Source organism: Morus notabilis, unplaced genomic scaffold (genome assembly GCF_000414095.1).
Source record: "Morus notabilis unplaced genomic scaffold, ASM41409v2 Scaffold276, whole genome shotgun sequence".
NCBI lineage: Eukaryota > Viridiplantae > Streptophyta > Magnoliopsida > Rosales > Moraceae > Morus > Morus notabilis.
In genome coordinates this window covers 1,087,855-1,109,102 of record NW_010361626.1, presented here as the reverse complement: position 1 = coordinate 1,109,102, position 21,248 = coordinate 1,087,855, and the positions used below count along the sequence as shown (strand labels likewise).

The following is a 21,248-nucleotide window of genomic DNA, read 5'->3' as shown; positions in this document are numbered from 1 at the left end:
GCTGTGTTTTTGTTGTTGTTGTTGTTGTTGTTGTTGTTGTTGTTGTTGTTGTTCTTGCTGCTGCTGCTGTCAAGGGGCAGGCTCTCTTCACCAAGAGAGCCTCCGCTCTCGTTCATCAGCGGGTAAGGCCCTTGCTTTGCTTTGTTTGTTGTTTGCGTCTTCTTTCTTCTCTCTCTAAAAGTTCCTCTCTCTAGAGATAGAAAAAAGGGGAGGAAAGACTGGAGAGAGGTGGTGTTGTATGTGTTTTTGAACAGTGGTGTTGTTGGTGGTCTTTTTCTCGGACGCCAATCTCGAGAATTTTTCTAGACACAAACCCACAGAAATACAGATTGAGAATATGAGAGTAGAGATATATAGATAGAGAGAGAGAGAGAGAGAGATATATGGTTTTGTTTGTGGCTTTGTAAGTGACAAATACCCAAAAAAAAAAAAAAAAAAAAGTGTGGCTAATCCATTGCTCTGGCCTGCCTGACCCTGCCCTGCCCTTGTTTTTTTTCCCCCCCTCTTTTTCTTTTATTCTTTTATGGGTTTTTATTTTTTTATTTTTTTTTACTAAAACAACAGAAAAGGCTAGAATTTTTTTTTTTCTCTCTCTTTCTGGCTGTGTAAGAGTATAACTGTGTGATGTGAAAATTGAAAAAGAAAGGAGAGAGAATGGAAAAGAGAAATCGAATGTTAAATGAATTTTGATTGATGTTTTTTTAAAAAAAATTTAAGATCTGTTTAATTTATTAATTAAAATTTTTAATTTAAATTAAGATGTAATTTTATGTAAAAATTTTAAATTTAAATTGATAAAATGAATAAGATGTTAATCTATTTATGTATTTACGTGTGCTGATACAAAATAAAGACATGATATGTGATATGAGGCTGTTCTGGTGGAATACCCAGAAAAAGCCAGTAACGACAGCAGCAGAGCAGAAGTGAAGGAGACGTTTTTTTTGACGATTGAATGTCCAATATCTCTTCTATCACTCTCTCTCTCTCCATCTTGGAGAAATAAAGGATAACAAAAATATTATGTTATTTCATTATTATATTAGACAAAAGAAAAAAAAAAAAAGGTACTGTGTAGCTTCTCCTCTGTAATGGTAACAATAGTGGCTCATTTTGTTTGATGCACATTATGAATATGCAGTGCATGTGGGATGCATCTATCTATGTATGTATGTGTACGTATCCATTTGTGTGCATGGGATGTTATATACGTATATATATGTATGTAAATATATGTGTGTGTGTATATACACATGTAATGTAAGAGAGAGAGAGTCTATGGGCGCGGAGAAGAGTGCATGGGAGTCGTGAAGGCTGAGAATAAAGGGACAAAAATGATGCTGTAATGCCTTTGCTTTTACTGGTTTGTTTTGTTATGTAAAGGACCAGAGTGGGTATGGGGCTCGTTACCACATTACAATGGGGCTGACCCGAGCCCGGAACTACTTTTCTCCTTTTTTTTTTTTTCTCTTTCCTTTTCGAGATAAATTAACATATTTTATATGTGGTAATATTTTCACCAGTCCCCTTGAATTCTGAAATCATTATCATTCTATCTTTTAAATTTAAAAAACTCTCACTTCACCTCTTAAATTTTAAATTTGTCTCATTTAATCATTTTTATAAGATTTTTTGTTTAAATCATACTGAAAAATATGTGATTAAGGGGACGTTTGGTTGGAGGATTTAAACCATGACTTGAATCATGGTTCATGGTTCATTACAGTGTTTTCTCTCACAAAAAATACACGTAAATAAAAAATAATTCTAATCACACGATTCTAATCCATGAACGAAACGTCTCATAAGTGTAGTCATTTAATTTTTATTTTTTTTAATAGAAATCTAAATATAAGAATCACGTGACTGAGTTATTCATTTTTTATTTTTAATAGAAATTACAACATAAAAGATTAAGTGAGAACAATTCAAAATTTAAGAGAAAAAAAGTAAGAGTTTTTAAAGGTTAAGGGAGAAACGGGAGACAAGCCTAAAATTTAGGGGCACTAATGATAATATTTCTATAATGATCTAGAATAATTTATTTACGACTGGTAAAAATAATTTTTACAATTCTGTTACGACTGATAAAATATAATTTACATGATAAATCAAAAAGAAATTTAACCTAGCATAATTGCAAAATCAAATAACAAAAAAAATAAACTAGAAACATAAGGAGTTCAAGAGGACGAAGAAAAAGATAAAAACTCTACGTTGATCTTAAAGAATTCTCTACGTAGATGAATCTTCATGAGCTCCAATAGAATTCCTCATTGCTTCTCTCTATCTCTCGAAAGACGACTAAGAAAAATTGAGGAAAAATGTGTCTCAATAATCACACCTATTTATAGCTTTCAAAGTTGAGTCGAAAACAGAAAAATTCGGATGCCCTTTAGAAGTTAAAATTAGGAAAGATTGCACCAGGGCCGTAGCTCTAAGGCCTCGTTCACTTCGCAGATTCGAGTTGAGATATGATATTTTCTGAGAGCTTTTTACTGTAGCAGAAAAAGTTAGATATCATATTTTCTGAGAGCTTTTTACTGTATAAACCTAAAATTGAAAACTCGTATCGGTGAATTTTGAGTGTGGTTGAGCTCTGCCTATCAATACTGTCGTAGCACTCCCTTTTCTTCAGCCACGGCGCGTGCTTGGGACTTTTTCAAAACGTCTTTTTGATCTTCTAAACTTTTTTTGCCTCTAGAATACACGTACAAAACACAAAAACACCATTAAATTATGAGATATTCAAGAATAAATTAAAGTAAGAAAATATAGAAAAAATTGATCAAAACAAGTATGAAATATAGCACTTATCACGTACATATATATGGTCAATAATGAGAAATCATATCCATATTATTTTCTTTAATTATAAATACCCCGTAACTATAATTTAATACAATATTCTTTTCATGGAATTTCTAAAGCCAAATGATTAGTTCAACAATAATGGAACTTTAGTTATTGACTCAAATTACATGTCAATATAATATATCCATAGCAATGAGGTAATTTCAAAATTTGAAAGGTCTCTCTATCTAACAAGTTTATATCTTTGGTATAAGAAATCATGAAATTTTTGGAAATTACAAAAACATATCTCAAACTGCTAATTCATAGAATTATGCCAACATACATAGTAAGAAACAATAGAAGCTTCAGTCCACTATGTTGGCCGAATCAACAAAATCACGATATAACTTCAAAAAACTAATATCCAAAAAGTATCACAAGAAAAACACACACAACGCTAAAGGTGGAAATCAATTATACATAGACACATGATCTTTATATATTCACATGACTATACCAGAATATATAATCATCACATATAAGATGAAAAAATGATAGATAATGCCTCACTTATTATGTACATATACACACTTACACACACACACACACACATATATATATATATATTTTTTTTTTTTTCATCTAAACTTGGTCATAGAGCTATGGCATATGGGTTGCACAGTGGAAATATAAGAGAATATTCAGCTCTTGTAGAACACTTTAAAGCAATTCTAAATCAACAAAAATGATTATTTAAGATTCGTGTTAATGTTAAACCAAACATTTTAATTCGAATTTGTGCCTAAAGATTCAAATTAGTGTTTGGTTTAAAAATAAAGATGGGTCATTCAAATCATCAACTACAATTTAAATTATTGATTTTAGAATACATCTCCCCGCGATAAATTCAACAATTCAAACTGTTAAAAAGTTCAAACACAATTTTTTTTTTTTACTTTTTTTTTTCTCTCTTCGATTCCAAATTTAAAAATATCATACCTTATTCATTAAAATTCCAAATGTGGAGATTTTTTTTTCTGTGTTCATAATAAAGAGAGAGAAAATTCTTTGAAATTCATCATTTACAATGAGGTTTTATTTGTAAAACTCTAATGACAGTTTTCAATCCAAACACAATTCAAATTTTATTCCCAATTTAAATTATAATTTATTTACATATCCAAAACATTCACACTAAAAATCAGATTATTTATAATACAAATTACTCCAAATTTGAGTTGTATAAATAGTTAAAGTAAACATGGTAGAACGGGTCTAATTGGTATATTTGTGTGTGTGTGTGTGTAAAAGCAGAAGATCAATATAGCATACTAAATGACTGATTACGTAAATTTATTGTACTAATTATGTGAGAACATATTAATTGGTTAGTAGCAGAGAAGTAGCAAAGAAAAACTATTTACTCTTTTTTGTTCTCTTATACATTAATTAATGATTTCTCATATCTCATATATAATAATTAGTTAAAAACAAAATACTGTACTAATTGGTCAACAAGAATGGAGAGAAGTAGCTAGCACACTGAAAGCTATTAGTGGTGGACTTTAAGAGCTTAAAACTAATATGAACCACATAATACAGAGAAAAAAATACAGCATATTCCGTGGACAAGCATTTCATGCAAGAAGAAAAAATGGCCATCCATAGTACCTTATTTATGTGAACCTAGTACATAGTACTACCATATATATATATAATATTATATAGATACATTAATCAATATATATATATATATATATATGTGTGTTTGTCATATATGTTTCAAGCTCGCGCTTACAAATCAGTAAAAAGATCATAATTTCATGTGTGCAGGGATATTATGAACCCGACCTACATGCTTTTCGTTCACTATCTGCCAAGTGGCATTACAAATTGTTGGGGTATTATAAGGACTAATTAAGGAGATCTTACATTATAGGGCTAGGGCAACATGAAAAATGCATTTATAATTATCTACCTAGCTATATTAGGCTAATTAAAACCACTTTATTCCCACATGCATAGATTCTAATCAATTAAGCCTCCTTTAATCAAACTGCAGTAAATGATCTCGTTGTGTTAAGTTTCAAACAGTGCCCAAGGGCTAAGGGCTAGATTCTAAACTCTTGAAAATTCACTTTTGTGGTTAATTATGAATAGGATCGAGTTCGACCATCACCAACCATTCCTTTTGGTAACAATTGAGAATGTTTCCCACCTCCATCCCTTCACTCAGAAGAATCCAATAGCTGAAGAGAGAGAGGTGAGAGAGAGGGAGAGAGAGAGAGAGAGAGAGAGATGATGGGTAAGAAAAGCAATTGACTTTTAGATTTCACGAGGTTGACATTTTTACACAAAAGGCACAGTTCATATCTTGAAAGCATCCAAGGCTTGAAAACAAAATTTCAAAGTTGCCTCTCTCTCTCTCTCTTTTATATATATATATATATATATATATGTGTGTGTGTGTGTGTGTGTATATATATATGTATATATATCTTGTATAGATAAATATTAAGAGGCTTATGATGAGAAAGGCTGGAGGAGTCAATGGTTACACAGACTCACTTGGTGTCTTCTTGTCTCCCTAGATATAAATGTTATGATGATGGAGAAGCCCTTAAATATTGTTTGCTTTTTCCCTCTCTTTTTTCTTTTCTTTCCATTTTTTTTTTCTTGAATCGATCAAAGATAAAAAGAAGCACACAAAATTAGGGTAAATTAGGATTTTAAAGAACACTAAGACCCCACCATTGTTGGGTCAGGTCCACTGATCATCCATGTTCCCATACATCAATATTAAGACCCCATTAATTGTTATAAAAAAAATGTTAAGACCCCATTTGCGTGATTTTGCAAAAATTTACAACAAAAGTTTGGCTGAAATGGAACTCCCTTTTTCTTTCCCTTTTCCAGCTCCATATCAATCTTAAGGGAACAAAAAAAAAAGTTTTTATTTTTCTTTGGGTGGAGGAGATATTGGACCGAAGGAGTAGACCCCATTTCATGTCATGCACCAAAAGAGTAGTCTTAGAGACTCACAAAAACAATAATAATACCCCACCACCGCACATTTCTCTCTCTAGAATTGTGTGCCTTTAATTTGCTTCAATTTTACTTCTCTCTCTCTCTCCATGCATGATAAGAAGTGTAAAGGTATAGCAAGAGATTGGCATGGATAAATATTAAAGATATTAGAAGGAAAGGCAGTAGTATTATAATTGATAGGATTTGCTCATGTGAGGGAAAATCTTAATATGTTTGCTACTAATAATTATGGGTGAGCAATATGATCATATATATATAATGCATGGTATGATTAGGAGTGGTATTTAAGTATATGAATTTAATTTGTCAACACTACCTTTGAAAAAAGACAAAGGCAAAAGAGGAAGGAGAGAGAGAGGGTACTTTGCATTAATGACATTTATATCACTTGTCAACATATGAAAACATCACCTTGCATTTCCTTTTTCCATCTCACCAGAATTCAAATATTCTGTTTAATTTTTAATGTTTCAATTAATATTTAATCAATCAAATCATACTACATTATCTCATAATAAATACAAAATAATTAGTTAAAAAGCAGTTCAAATTTCTTATACAGTGTGGCATGATATAGTTAGTTAAACACTAATTGAGACATCAAAATTGAACAAAGAATTTTGAGTTCCACCATGATGAGTATAAGAGAAATTTAAAGTTGAGTATGAAAAAAAATTACTTTAGATAATTGTAAGATGCAATTCAAAATGGCTTAATTATCATCAAATTTAATTAAATTGTCATATATTTTTTCTAATCTCTTCTGATTTTAGTGTGATTTTAATGATCAAAAACTGTGTCTACTAGCGTGATAGTTTCTTTCATATTCTATCAAAATTCTCCCGATTCATTTGATTGTATTTGTTGTTTTTTTTATATACTCATGATGTTGAACAACTAATTGACACACATTCTTTAATTCATGGGGGTACTTTTTTCTCGAACTTATTATTATCTTATTACATATTTATTCACATATATATAATATTGATATGTTATAGAATGTTAAATTCATAATAATAAGTGTTGTTATATCAAAGAAAAGATTGTAATAATAAGTGGCTTCCAGCACAATAGGAAAAACCTATAAGAAGTGACATTTTCAATGACAGCTTTCTGTTATATATGTGTGTATATATATATATATATATGCTCTCAAACATATATTAATATGAATTGATTCAAACGTTCTTTTTTAAGGAAAACACAAATGTTAGTGTTCGTAACAGTTTGATATTGCTAGTACCATCATTTTGCCTTTCATCAATACCATCTCCACCTCAGTTCAGCTCCATTATCATTTATGTGGTCACTTTCTTATGCATGTTTCATATAATTTCTAATCATTTTCCTCTGGCCAGTCAAATAATTTATAAAAAAGCACATTATAATTATAAATAACCGTTTAGATAAATTTGCATTAGAAACCTAGAGGAAAAAAAATGCTTCTTGATTAATTATAGATTGCCAACAAATAGAAAATTTAGACATATATACATAAGACTATCATATAGAGATGCAAAGAATTCATGAAAATTACTTATATCGCTCTCTAATTTCTACAACCTAACCAAAAAATAAATAAATAAATAAGAGAGAGAGAGAGAGAGAGAGAGAGAGAGAAGTGTAGTTAAGAGTTTTTTTCTTCTCTTTTTTTAAGGTAGTGTAGTAGGAGTTTAATTTGATTCTGTATGATTGTGAATGTAGCTACAGATTTAATCATATTTATATAATATCTAGTTGGGTCACATCTCAAAACATTTAGTCTCTCATGTATACTTTGATTACCAAAAAGTATTCGTAATGCTTCATAATTCCCATATTTCCCATGATCGTGATCAAAGTCTACGTCGATATTCATAAACATCTCAAATACCTTACAATTAATTTATTCAAAGAAAATATACGGCACATGTAAAAGATGTGCAAATACTGCTAGTCAACTTTTCCCATAATTAGTTTTTCGGGGTACCATAATTAGTTATATAGAGCCACGTCTAATTCATTTTTAAGGACTGTTGCAATGCTTTTTTAATAAGAACCATCTTCAAGAATTCAGAGCTTTAAAAAAAAAAAAAAAAAAAAAAAACCCCTCGGGAATAGTATTACATATGGTATAAAACTACGTAGGGCTAACAAATTATATGGTCTATTCCTGCTATGAAAAGAATAATTATGCCCTAATTAAATAGGTTAGTATGCATACATTCACCAAAGAAAGGTTTATAATACAGGTGAAGAACAATAGTCAAAAAAGAAAAAAAGGATTGAAGAGATTTTGTTTGATTTTTGTTTTTATTTCTGAAAATTATTTTTTTTCCTTTTCAAATTGAAGTTGCCATCCTACCAAACCAAGCCCTTATAGCATGCTGTTTAAACCCTTCTAGCATGTTATTTAATGTTTCAATCAACTAAATAAAGTGACATAAAGTGGCTTTCTTTTCGCTAAGAAGTGACATAAAAGAAAAAATTATTGAACTTGTACTTAGAGTGTATGCAGTTTGAATTTTTACTCTTCACTCTTAATTAATATTTTTTTATTAATATAATTATTTGACTAAAAAAATATTACTCAACAATAATGAGTAAAAATTCAAACCTTTTATCTCATGGTTCGTAAAATAAGATTTGGTATACGAAAAACTGAATTAACATGTGAATATTTTATTTATTTATTTATTTATTTTGCTAAAAGAACAATACTGTATACTATGTATACATTTTCCCCACTCATAGATGGGACCCTTTTGGTTTGTAAATGGCTAGTACTCTTAAAAAGTTCTGCATATTTCATGTGGATTTCAAATGGACATCATTGAGGGTGAGAATATAAGGAAAAACAAGTCCATGTCTAATATGTCCTTCTTGTCCTGAAGCTAACAACCCAAGCTCGGATAAGAGGTGAAGAAAAATCATGGAGTTCCTAAAAAAAGACAAATCCAAACAACCGTTTGGGGTCTTAGGGAAAAATTGAAATGATTTCATTGTGGAAACATTGGGAATCAGATAATGTAAAAACAAAAGAGGGCAATAGTGATGTGTTGAATATTGAGAACCCAGTACCCCAATACCTTTGATGAAGAGATAATTGAGAGGAATCATATTGTTTGATTGACCCATCGCTCAAAATCATTGAAAAAATGGTCAATTTACTATGTGCCACTTTTTGACCCTCATTTCTTTTTCTCATTTTCATTCCTCTAATAAAATGAACATTCAAAAGGGTTGAATTATTTTCATTTTCATGAGACTTTTTTTTTTTCCCTATTATGACTTGAAATACTGAAATTCTAGTTAAACTTATCGAAATGAAAATTAATATGTTGACTTAATCTCTTCAAATGGATCCAATAATGAGCTATGCAAATTGAACCACTTCTGATTTTACGAGTACATACTCGAGGGCAAATCGAGTGTCAAGTCCCGAATTGATCACCTTTTACTCTATGCTTAATAGTATTGCCATTCATCTGCTCATGGACGGACGTCAACCCGTGGTTGTGACGATTATACTGCAGATAACAGTCTGATCGAGAGGTTTAAGATGTGTCATTATGTAATTGGTTGAAAAATGAAGGCCGTGTTTAGAATTGATTACCTTTTTTCATGTTTTTTGAGAAAAAATAAAAACGTTTTCAAAATGATGTTTTGGCGCAATACAGACAAAAAATGAAAATGAAAATGATTTTTTAGTTTAGTGTAAAATGAGAGAGAAATGAAAAATTACTTTTAGTCGTTTTTCATTTTCTCCTCTATTGAGTAGAGAGATAGAAAGAGAGACATTAATAAGTTTTTTTACACTGAAAATAATCTCTTGATAAAACTATCAAACGCATTTTTAAAAATGATTTCTGTCTAAGATTGAAAACGATTTCATTTTTATTTTCATACAAAAGATAAAATCATTTTAAAATGAGTTCTAAACGCGCCCGAAAAGTTGTATTTTTACTATCTAAAATTCAAAAGAAAACAACTCTTCAAAAAACACAGGATAATTCAAAAGTGGGCGACCGTTACATGAGAAATTGAAATTAAAAAAGACAACACTTCTAAATGACGTATTTCTACTTTCTAAAATTAAAAAAAAAAAAAAAAAATACAGCGCTTTGAAAAGCGCTAGATAACCAAAAAGTTGTCAAAATTAGAAATTGAAGATTGATATGGTTTGTCTAAGGATCTTTTTGTTAATTGTCTAAGGAGATATTTGATTGGAGGATTTAATACATGATTTAAATTATGGTTTATAATTCACTATAATATTTTTTTTCACAAAAATACACGTAAATTAAAAATAATTTTAATTACATAATTCTAATCTATGAACCAAACGTCTCTTAATTATTAATCATCAGTGCACACTGCCCATTTTAAGGTTTCAAATTTTAAAAGATTATTTATTCTCATAACTTTTATATCCCTCCAATATTGTCTTGTCATATTTTTCTCATGTATAGTACTTAATTAATTAATTAGTCTTATTTGACAATGGAAAATGCTTGTGATACAATATATATTATAATAATGATTATCAAAAAATATATATATATATTATAATAATGCCTAATGCATTTCTAAAGAGCTTTGGAAAATGGACACGGGCATATAAATTGCTGCACTGATTATTCCTAACCAAGTAGAATTAGAAACAGTAACTAGCACTTTCATTGAGTAATTAATAATCTAACAAAATACCATCATGGTATAAAAATGACAAATGTTGAACCTTTTTCCAAAATAGTGGACTCCGTAGATTATCATTCTAAGCTATTTGAAAACGAAAAGAGAAAATGACTGTCAAATACCTTACATCACCGCGATTGGATAAATTCAGTGGACGTTTGGTTCATATATTTAAAATTATGATTCAAAATTATTCTCATTTTATGTGTGTTTTTTGTGAAAGAAAAACACTGTAGAGAACTATAAATCATGATTTAGAATCAAGAACGAATACAGCAAACAAACATCTCTAATTTTTTGATAATAAAATATTGAATTTAAGATTAATACATGTTCAATAGGAATAATATGTCACTGCGTAAGGGAATATACAATTGTTTTCCACCCAAAAAAAAAAAAAAAAAATCCGGGAATATACAATTGTAACATGGACAATTTATCAAGAAAACTTGAGGCCATTCACGAAGACGATGGGATTGACTTTTGATTCCTTCGTTCACAGGAAAAAATGGAAAAGAAAGAATTCCACCATCTACGACTTTTTATCCCACTATGGTTTACTTTCGGAGCAGCCAATCTTGTATTTGGCTGATTTTAGTGATTTATACGCACCAATAACTTGACTAGATATGTATTAATAATAAATTCACACATGACTACGTATAGAGTTCAAACCCCTCACTTTAAATTTTTTTTTAATAAAAATTGATTTAAGTTGTTTAATCAATGTATAGTAATTGTCACATAATGTCCATGTTGTATTCATGTGCAGTTGCATAATGACTTATGGCTCTCACATTCTCTTATCTTTTGGATTAAATTCACTTTACTCATGAAAGTTGCATTCATTGGCAATTACCTCCGTGAACATAAAAAGAAAAATTAACATTTAATCACCTAGACTTAAATTTTCACGTCTAATTGCCACCTTTCTTTAAACAACATTATCTTTTGTTAACAGAACTAATGACATGTACTGAAGTATCGGCGATCAAATAAATTTGTATAGGATTAAATGCCGAAAGGAACAAAATTTTGGGGGTAAAGTAAATTTAACCCTAATCTTTTATTGTCCAATTATGATGAGGGCTGAGAAAGAAAAAAAAAATTTACACCCCTATGTGTGGTGGGGTTAGACTTCATATCCCAATCACAATCATACACGTGGCTGGTAGCCAACAATTGAGAGGTCGCTAATTGTCATTTAACTACCGTCACGGAACGAGTCACAATAAGAACCACTTAATAGACGTTGGTTACCACTTAACTCATTGTCCAATCACCACAACTCAAAGTTGCTAGGAGAAGTTGACTAAGGGCCCGTTTAGATTGGCTTAAAAAAAATTGCTTTTAACTTATTTAGTCTAAAGACAACTTTTAAACTTGTTTGGATGGACAACTTTAAAGTGTTTTTAATTTTTTTAAGTACTTTTAGAACAAATTATCTCTTTAATGCTTATAAAAAAAAGTACTTATGAAAGTTTTTTTTATTTACATTCCTTTTATTTGTGAATAACAAATTAAATATCTCATCAATATTCTTTTATTACATTACTTTTTACAATAATAAGTGTTTTTGACTTTTTTATCCAAACTAGTTTAAAAACTCTTCTTAGATATAAAAACACTTTTTCATGTACTATCCAAACACTAATAAAAAAAAACCTCAACTTATACTCATCTTTTTCTACTACTTAAAAGTACAAAGACAAGTTATTTCAAATGGGACTTAATAAAAGTACAAGCACAAGCTATCCCAAACTGTTTGGTCCGGAGTCGACTAACTTGCTAGTCGATTATCAAGAAGCAAACCAGCGCATCTCTTACATGGTATGTGCTAGACAAATACTTGTACATTGGGGCCGGTCACCAGCCACCACCCATTCCACCAAAATTTATCTCAGAGGACGTTTGGTTTATGTATTCAAAATGATGATTCAAAACTATTTTCGTTTTATAGGTATTTTTTGTGAAAAAAAAAACTGTAAAAAATCATGAATCATAATTTAAAATCAGAGATGAATATAAGAAACAAACATCCCCTTAATGATTAGTACAAAGTACTGATTGCTCGACAGTCACCTTTGCGAGAACTTGATGGTCACCTATTGGTGTACTCAGCAATCACCCCTTAAAATACTTGACGGTCACCGATCCATGTACTCGATGCTCGAGGTCACCTCTCTTAGATAACATATGTCAATGAGACATGAAAACTCAAATTCGTTTTAAAATTAGGATTAGAATTGGTTTTACCTAACACTACTCAAAAAAATAAAAAAATAAAAAAATAAATACGGCCATTACATATTTTGCCAGTTCAAAAATACAGACTAATATGACTGATGCGAGGCCCTACCACAATTCAATTGCGGTAATTCCAGACTTTCGCCTTGCACAAGTAAAGGATGAAAGAACTTGATAGGTTAGATGAAGAACACTAACTCATAGACAAGCCATCCCCATCTACTTTCCACCCCAGAAAGATATAACCAAGAAAAAGAAAAAAAGATCAATTTCAGTCATCATGAGCTACTTATCCAACACAACATGGCACTTGTAGCAAACCACCATTTCTCAAGTCAACACCCAGTTTAAGTTAAAGCCTTAAACTTATTTCATCAGTTGACAATAATGGAATGAAACTAATACCACATCATAACAGCTAATCTGATATCTAAACTAATGAGACATAATCAAGCCAAACTAGGACTCTCGAATCCTGTTAAAAGAGTTTCCAGCCTCACTAAAGATCTAAAGAGAAGAAGAGCTGTCAGAAACCATATACTGGCCATCGCTCTCTCGGGAAAAAGAACAAAAGGCCAGAATGTAGTCTGTCCGCGAAGAAGGAAACTATCATGGTCTTCATTGAAACTGCCGGATTGCTCTTTTTAACCATTCCTACAAGTTTACCGCTTAGAAAAACTATACACAACTGACTTTGGAAGTATAGAGCCGTCACGAACATTCTCTACAGAGGCTGGTACAGATCTTAGACTCCTCTCGTTGTCAATGCCTAACTGCTTCTGGCCCCTTCAATGATTCTTCCTGAGTAATTACGCTGTACCATCTGCAGGGGCTCGTTCATTTTTATCCAAGTTCAAATTGATATTAGGCTGTGATTTGTCACCTGATGCTACTTCATCTTGTTGCTTTTCGTTTTTCTTTGAATTGAGAAAACGGCCCCCGCATCCTCTTGCTCTTCTTAATGCATGCAAATGTCGAGATTCATGCAGGTATGGCTGCCAGAGAAGTTTGAAACCAAGTCATAAAATTTGACAGTGAAAGAACCTAGGACAAATAGGCAACACTTGAAACCTGGAGAGCCCGCAGTCATCAAACAGACAAGTTGGCATGCAGACAAGATTATACCTACTGAAGCAGTAAAGATTGAAGAAAAGAGGGAAGAGATTTGAAGTTCACAACATTACACCTTTCTAGACTTGAGAGCTTTATTTTCTGATTCTGCTTTTGCACGGGATTGTCGGCGTCGTAAGATGCCATGATATTGTTTCGCATTCACAAATACGGGTTCCTCAACTGCATCTGATGGCAACGGAACTCCAGCTTGCTGTATTCCCATTAACTGAAGATGGACCTGCAAAAAGTTCATATAATAACCACAATCTTAACTCTTGTAAATTCTGAGATTTCAACTACAAGTAAACTTCCATTTCATAAGTTGGTCTAAATACATAGAATGTGGGAGAGCATACCATGGGTTGTCCACCATAAGGCTGCGGAGGATAGGGTTGTGCGTCATAGGGTGCAAAGATGCTTCTGTAGTAAGGATCTGGATATGGATAAGCTGCCGGTGCCTTCAAGAAGAGAAGGGTAGCAATTAGTTGAATTTCTCAATGTTGTGAAATATTTGCAGTTTAGTATCAATATTGATTTCTGTTTTCCAAATTCTGTGGATGTAATTGTACATATTATGGAAAGTTCAAAGATGTTCTAGAAATATGCTGCGCAGCTTCCATTACCATATTCAAAATTGACATGACCCAGAAAATACAAGCTAAAGCAGTCAAGTTTCACATTTAAACCACTGTTTGACTGTACACTGCTAAAAAGAAAATTAGAAACCAAGTATAATGTCTAGAAGACTGAAAATGCAAACAACTAGAACGTATTTCACTCTGATTGGCACTATTTCAAATGTTTGACTATTCTGCTTCCTTTAGATCTACTAAGTGAACAACGGAATGAACATCTATAAACATAGCTCATTTAGGCCTCAATGGACCACCTTCGAAGCGACATTAAAGAGCAATAAACCTAGCCACCTAATAAACCACGAGAAATAAAAAATAATAAAAAAAAAAACTGCAACAAATAGATAACACTGACAAGCAACACCTATTCGAAATGAACCGGTAACTGTGAAGTATAACATTCACTAAGAAACCTATTTATTGAGGCAATTTACAACAATAAAAAAAAAAACTGCAACAAATAGATAACACTGACAAGCAACACCTATTCGAAATGAACCGGTAACTGTGAGTATAACATTCACTAAGAAACCTATTTATTGAGGCAATTTACAACAATAAAAAAAAAAAGCAATAACCTTGAAAACGAATAGATATATTGACAACCTCCATGCAACAAGTTTGCTATTTTTAAAATCCTGAAAATCCTTTAGGAGAATAAAAAAATAGAAGCAATGAACTGGAAAATGAATAGATATATCAACGACCTCCTTGCAACAATATTGCTACTTTTAAAATCCTGAAAATCCTTTGGATGATTTTATCTCAAGTCAGCAACTTTCTCATAAGCAAATGCACGAATTTTCAACGCTTGATTCGTATAAAGTTAATTATTGTCACAGATCCCACATCTCCCAATACGCATAAATGCCCTTTCCCCTAGATTCGACTGCTATAATGAGCCACCTTAAGTATCTTCATTCCCAACTGAGCCAAGATGTCTGAACAAAAGGACCCCACTACTTAAAACAGATATCCTCTATTCCACATACCAATGACGATATAACATCCAATAGAGGGAGAAAGAGACGAGTAATAATAACCAAGTATAATACTCAAACATTAGCCTTTTGCTTTCCACTTTCAGTTTCAGGTCTCTCTCTTCTCCTTTTCTCTAGCCATTTCTCCCAAAGCTTGTCCCAATATCTCAATGTCTACCCTATGTCAATTGTCAAAAGCTTGTTTTATGATCTTTTCTTCGAGTTGCTCTCCATCCTCAAATCATGCTATTACTGGGGCCTTTTTTTATTACATATATAGATAGGTATAAACACTTAAGGCGCTCAGCCATCAGCGCGACTTTGGATCATCCTCAATCCACCAGGACTACCCAAACCTAAGAACTACCTTCACATACATGTAAAATATATATGCTTAGTTTCTTCATTCGATAACCAAAGAAAAATTGCATAATAATAGTAGCACGCTGATACGTAATGCATAATTTAGTCTAAATCCATTGCTGCAATAACCCAAAGTAGAATAACCTAATAGGAAAAAGAAAAGATGAAACTGAAGAAGCTATACATTCAAGACAGACATGTGAAGAGAAAACAATTTCTTACCTTAAAATAAGAATAATAGTAATAACAAAAACAACAACAATTGTCCAACTTAATATTGATTATATTACCCTGTAGTCCAATTTCAAAAGACAAATATCTCATGTAATGAAGTGCCAACTACCTACTTGGAAAAACACACAAATAAAGGTCAAAGAAATTAACACACTAAGAGATTCCTCAGCCAAGCGCTTCAACATATTCCAAGCCCCACACTCACAGTTCAAAAAAATGTAATGTGTAGAGACATAAGCTTCTATACCTGATAAATATATCATTTTTTTTAACAACCCAGAGAAACAACTGTTGATTTTCTTTTGTATTCAACTAAAAGCAAACTGCTTGCACGTTAACATAATACTATGAAAGGAACAATTAGGGTATGTTTGGTTGGAGGATTCAAACCATGTGATTCGAACCATTTTCGATTTACGTGAATTTTTTATGAAAGAAAATACTGTAGCGAACCATGAATCATGATTCGAATCAGGGAACGAATCCCTCTACCAAACAGAGCCTTAATGTCAACATTTCACCATATCCACACGCACCAAACAAACAACAATCTATCAATAGCTTAACCTATGGTGATCAGAACATTTAATAGATTTGCTTCCATGAGAAGAAAATCAATAAAGATAAGCAACTAGTTTCAAGATAGTACCACTGCATGCCCTGCTCCAAATTGTGGAGGGGTTGCATACTGAACATTTGGAGTTGTAATCACAGCATGAGAAATTCCAGCTGCAGGAGAAGACGACTCGAGCTGAGATTCTGAGTGTTTCTGCTGCTCATCAGTTTCACAGTTGTCTGCGCAATAAAGGTTGTAAAGAAGATGGCTAGGGAGTAAAGCCTCGGAAAAGATTTAAAAGGACAGCAGAAACTAAAAAGTTACAGCCAGAGCAACACATTGAAGTACCAAACTAAGACCTCGATTTGCTGATTTTGCCCTTTCCTAGTTCTCTTCTCGTTTTCAGAAATATGAATAAGCACACAACCACAAAGGAAGAGGACACAGTATTCCTATACTTGAATAAATTTTAGACTTCTAGTTTTGCTTTACAATAATCGCCACATCAATGTGATCACTAGTAATATCACTAATCAGATACTATCACTCCTACAACGTACACCTCTGATATAAACAGATCCACCATAGCTTTCATGGCAACCGCCACCTCCACCACCCCCTACATCTAAACCTGGTCCAATCCCTTCCCGTGCACAATTATTCACACCAAAATAGTTAACACTTCGTTTACCAATTTGGTAATGACTGAACTAGGAAAAAATCTTGCAAGAAATAAGACTGAAACCATGTCCTGATTATTAGGAATGAAGTTGGTCAGATCGCAATGAATATTGGTTTTTGCAAAAGAACCATAAGAAAATAATAAATGGCCATAATTTAACATCCCAGAGCAAATGTAACACAATTCCCATATCAAAACAGAGCATAGATTAGCATAAAATCTTCTATAAATTTTTGTAAGGCTAAATAACATCGTTCAATCACTTTTGAGAAATGATTTTGAAAAATGAGGATCCTAGCTTTTAGTATCAAGTCGAACAAGTAGTTACAAGGTACACCATACATGTAACTTTTGGGAGTAAAAACTTACCAGAAAGATCATGCACAGAAGAAGTCATGAGGCCACCACGTGCAGAATCCTCAAACCAAATCTGGCAGCAAAAACCAAAACACCATCTAGGTAGTAAGTACAGAATAACAAGATAACACAGTAATATACCACGCCCCTACAGAATGATCATAATCTGAAACAACATTCTCTATGTCCCAACATCAACTAAGAGGGGATGAACAATTAGGCGGCAAAACTGACACCCAAAAGTATGTTACCAAGAATGAAGGAAAACAATATAAAACCGTCAAAACACCAACATGAAATAATAAAAAATCTCACTTGAAATTTCAGCCACCACAAACTCAAAAATACAGAACCATATTTTGTATTTCAACCATACGCAATCAAAACATAGTTAATGGAAGTGTGTGTGCGCGTGTGCAATTCTTTTTCACTGCTTTCCTTCCCAACCTTTAATTTGTTTCTTTAACAGTATTTCCGATTTCCCAAACAGCAGAAAATTCTACAGTGTTTAAGAAATTTCCAACGCAATCGCTAAGTTTCAAACTTCAAAATCAGAAACGTCTAAGAGCCATCGGAATAAAGTGAATCCGTAAAATAAGCTTAACGCAACTAAATTATACCCATAAATTCAGTTGAATTAATACGATAAACCAAAAAATTCAGCAAACTCAGAAACGAACTCCATAAGCTAACAATTTGCATAATTGAATATCTACTCCACAAAACAAACCAGCCAATTGCTTCAAAATCTCGACAAAAAACGACAAACTCCGTTTGCTCCCCAATAACCGACACGAAATTCCAAGATTCTCGATTTCCCTCGACCTCTTCTCTCAACAACCAAACCAACTAGGGAAAATAAAAATTAAAAAAAACAAGGTTCTACTATCAAATAATGCAAACCTAATCTGAAAAATATCAATTCTTTCCGTATTTTCCTCTTCAACATTGTCAACGTCAAAATTCTCAGCGAGCTAGGGTTTCCGTACCTCCGAACTCACCGTTTTCGCGCTACTTCTTCTTCTCCTCCTCCTTTCTTCTTCTTCTCCTTCCTCTTCTTCTGTACCCAAAATTGGAATGAGAAATCTTGTTTGGTTCTCGAGGAAAAGAAAAAAACTGAAACAGAAAAAAGAAAAAAGAAAACCTTACAGGGAATTGGAATTTCTTCTTTTTTTTTTCCTTCTCTGTTTATTTTATTTTATTATTTTATTTTTTTGATACTTCCACTATCAATTCTCCACACATAAATCCCAACCCACAAACTTCCTTTCGTGTTTTTCTTTTTCGTTTATTTATTTATTTTTATAGTTTTACCCGTTTCGTTTAATTTATTAATATTTTCTAGGGCAGGAGATTTGACGGTTGAGATGGAGTGAGAGTTTCGGGCAGGGGGAATTTGCTGACCGATGGAATAATCTCGTCCACGAATTTCAGGTGGGCCCCCATGTGTGTGGTGATTGGATGGGATGAGGTGACCGATGACCGGACTTTCAAGTCCAGACCGATCGAAAAGTGTACGGGGATCAGGCTGCCCGTGGGGTCCACGTTGAGGGATATTGTTTGGGGGTTTCGGTTTCCCTTCTTCTAACTTTCATGCACAACAAAAAGGTGTCTTCATTGCTGACTTCGAGTGTTGATTGAGTACGTTTGGTTGGAGAATTTAAATTATGTGATTTGAATTATTTTTTATTTATGTAAATTTTTTATAAAAAAAAATATCATAACGAATCATGAATCATGATTTAAATCAGAAAATGAATCCCTCTAACACCAGTGTTTTACCGTTTGATGCGGTAAGAATAGTTTTATACGGCCCCTTGTAAATTTGTAAATTTTTAGAGAAATTTAGGTGAATGTCCTCCATGAAAGTTAGCTTTAAGAAAATGCCTCTCGTCTAATTCACTCACCATTTTTTTTTGTTTATTTAAAATATTGATGTGGCAAGGAGAATTATTAGGACCCATTTAGTTCGCTGATTTAAGTTTTTAATTTGAGTTGAGATGTGACTTTATGTAAAAGTATTTTACTGTAATAAAAAAATTAAATGTGACTGTTTATGAGAGTTTTTTACTATAACAAAATTTGAATTGGTGAAATGAATAAAGTCTAATTTACCCTCGTTGCTAACAATTCTTAATCCATTTAGGACAAATTTTCCCCTTTTTTTTTTTCGTTTTCTCCATCTCTATACGCACAAGGGATCTCAATTCTACCCATCTCTACCGTCAGCCATCACTGCCACAGCGCCCACTCCCGCCGGCCACTACCTCCGCGACCCTGGTACCACCCACGGCCACTCACGGACAAGGACGGGTTTCACGTCAAGTGAGGGTTTTTTCTTATTTTATGAAATTTGTTGGTGCTTCAATGGCATTGCTTCTTTCGATTGGACTTTGGTTTCGACAGTTACCTTGGTTGATTATAATCCATACGTTTTTTCTTAGAGAAAGTTGCTTCGAGTATTTTGATTTTCAAACATAACACAGACTTGTATTGGACAAGCTTAAATATAAATTTTTCTTATAAATTATGAGAAATTTTCTTGTTGACGGCTGAGTATAGTAGAAGTAAGTTTAATTTCTAATTCCCTCGTATTTTGATGTTTGACTACTTAAGAAACATGGACTGACTTTCTGCCAATTTAAAGTACCAATTGTCAAGATTGTCCTTGGTGCTCATCTCTGGTGCTCCAAGCTCATAATAGTAATTGTATGCATTCAGAATGCGTACACGTCTGATCAACGTTTCTTAATACGTCACCTGCAATAGAAGTAGGAAAATGAGGGCAGAATTTCTTTTTGATCTTTTTCTTTCTTTTGTGAGCCGAGCTTCTCTCTTTTATTGACCATATATATTGACTTGGTTTAGTAGTACTTTGTGTTAAAAAAAATAGTTGTTAAAAAAAATAATTGAGTGTTTGATAAATTATAATTATATTAACTGTGTTAGTTTAAAAATCAGTGTAATAACGTTTGGTAAATTGTGATGTTGAATTATTGTGAATAGTTAAAATTATCAAAATAGACATGGTATGAAACTTAAATAATAAAAAATACATAATGCTATGGTTTTGAGTTTTCTAACAATAAATTTATAATAATTAATTCTTTTTTTTTTCATTTCTTCATTAACAATATAGTTACAATAAAAAAGAGCATTAGTGAGTAATCAACATATACAACAAAAATGTACATTCCATGTTCCAACCTAGTCCATTTTCTTTTCCAATAAGTTCCTTCCAAAACTTCCAATCATTCTTCAAAGCATCTCACTTATTCTTCAATTGTTGTCTTTTATATATTCATTTTGTTGCTTCATTAAATTTCCGAATTTAATTATGAGTTCCAAGACGACATCCATCTTCCACCTCTTTGATACATAAATCACAAAATAAATCCAGTCTCGGGGTCTTATATTGATTTGCCTTGTGGTATACTATCCTCCATTTGATATATGATAACTGAAAGTCTAGAAGAATGTGAGGCTTCATGCTTTACTTTACATAAATAATAATAAGAACACTAAAAACCATTTTGTGTGTGTGTGTGTGTGTGGGG

At 32.3% G+C, this 21,248-nt stretch overlaps 1 protein-coding gene across 3 annotated transcripts; it reads right to left on the bottom strand.

Annotated features, from left to right (window-relative positions):
• Positions 1 to 13,117: 13,117 nt before the first annotated feature.
• LOC21408684 (nuclear transcription factor Y subunit A-7) lies at positions 13,118 to 18,807 on the bottom strand. Of its 3 annotated transcripts, none has more exons than XM_024167009.1 (6): positions 18,681 to 18,807; positions 17,704 to 17,764; positions 16,746 to 16,891; positions 14,241 to 14,342; positions 13,958 to 14,122; positions 13,118 to 13,766 (listed from the first exon to the last, which is right to left on the bottom strand). In XM_024167009.1, the coding sequence occupies exons 2-6, from the start codon at positions 17,729 to 17,731 to the stop codon at positions 13,581 to 13,583; spliced, it is 627 nt and encodes a 208-aa protein (XP_024022777.1). In that variant the 5' UTR covers positions 17,732 to 17,764; positions 18,681 to 18,807; the 3' UTR covers positions 13,118 to 13,580. The 3 variants fall into 3 exon arrangements, with proteins under 3 accessions (XP_024022777.1, XP_024022778.1, XP_024022779.1); XM_024167010.1 differs by having other exon boundaries at positions 18,693 to 18,807; XM_024167011.1 differs by lacking the exon at positions 18,681 to 18,807 and adding an exon at positions 18,595 to 18,667.
• Between the last annotated feature and the right edge of the window lie 2,441 nt (positions 18,808 to 21,248).

Bases quoted from the DNA above. Each gene is read 5' to 3' on its own strand.
- LOC21408684 (XM_024167009.1), bottom strand. From the start codon at position 17,731: ATGACTTCTTCTGTGCATGATCTTTCTG. The intron at 16,892-17,703 runs GTAAGTTTTTAC...TTTATTGCGCAG, and splicing joins TTCTGTGCATGATCTTTCTG to ACAACTGTGAAACTGATGAG. The intron at 14,123-14,240 runs GTATGCTCTCCC...AACTTTTTGCAG, and splicing joins CTTATGGTGGACAACCCATG to GTCCATCTTCAGTTAATGGG.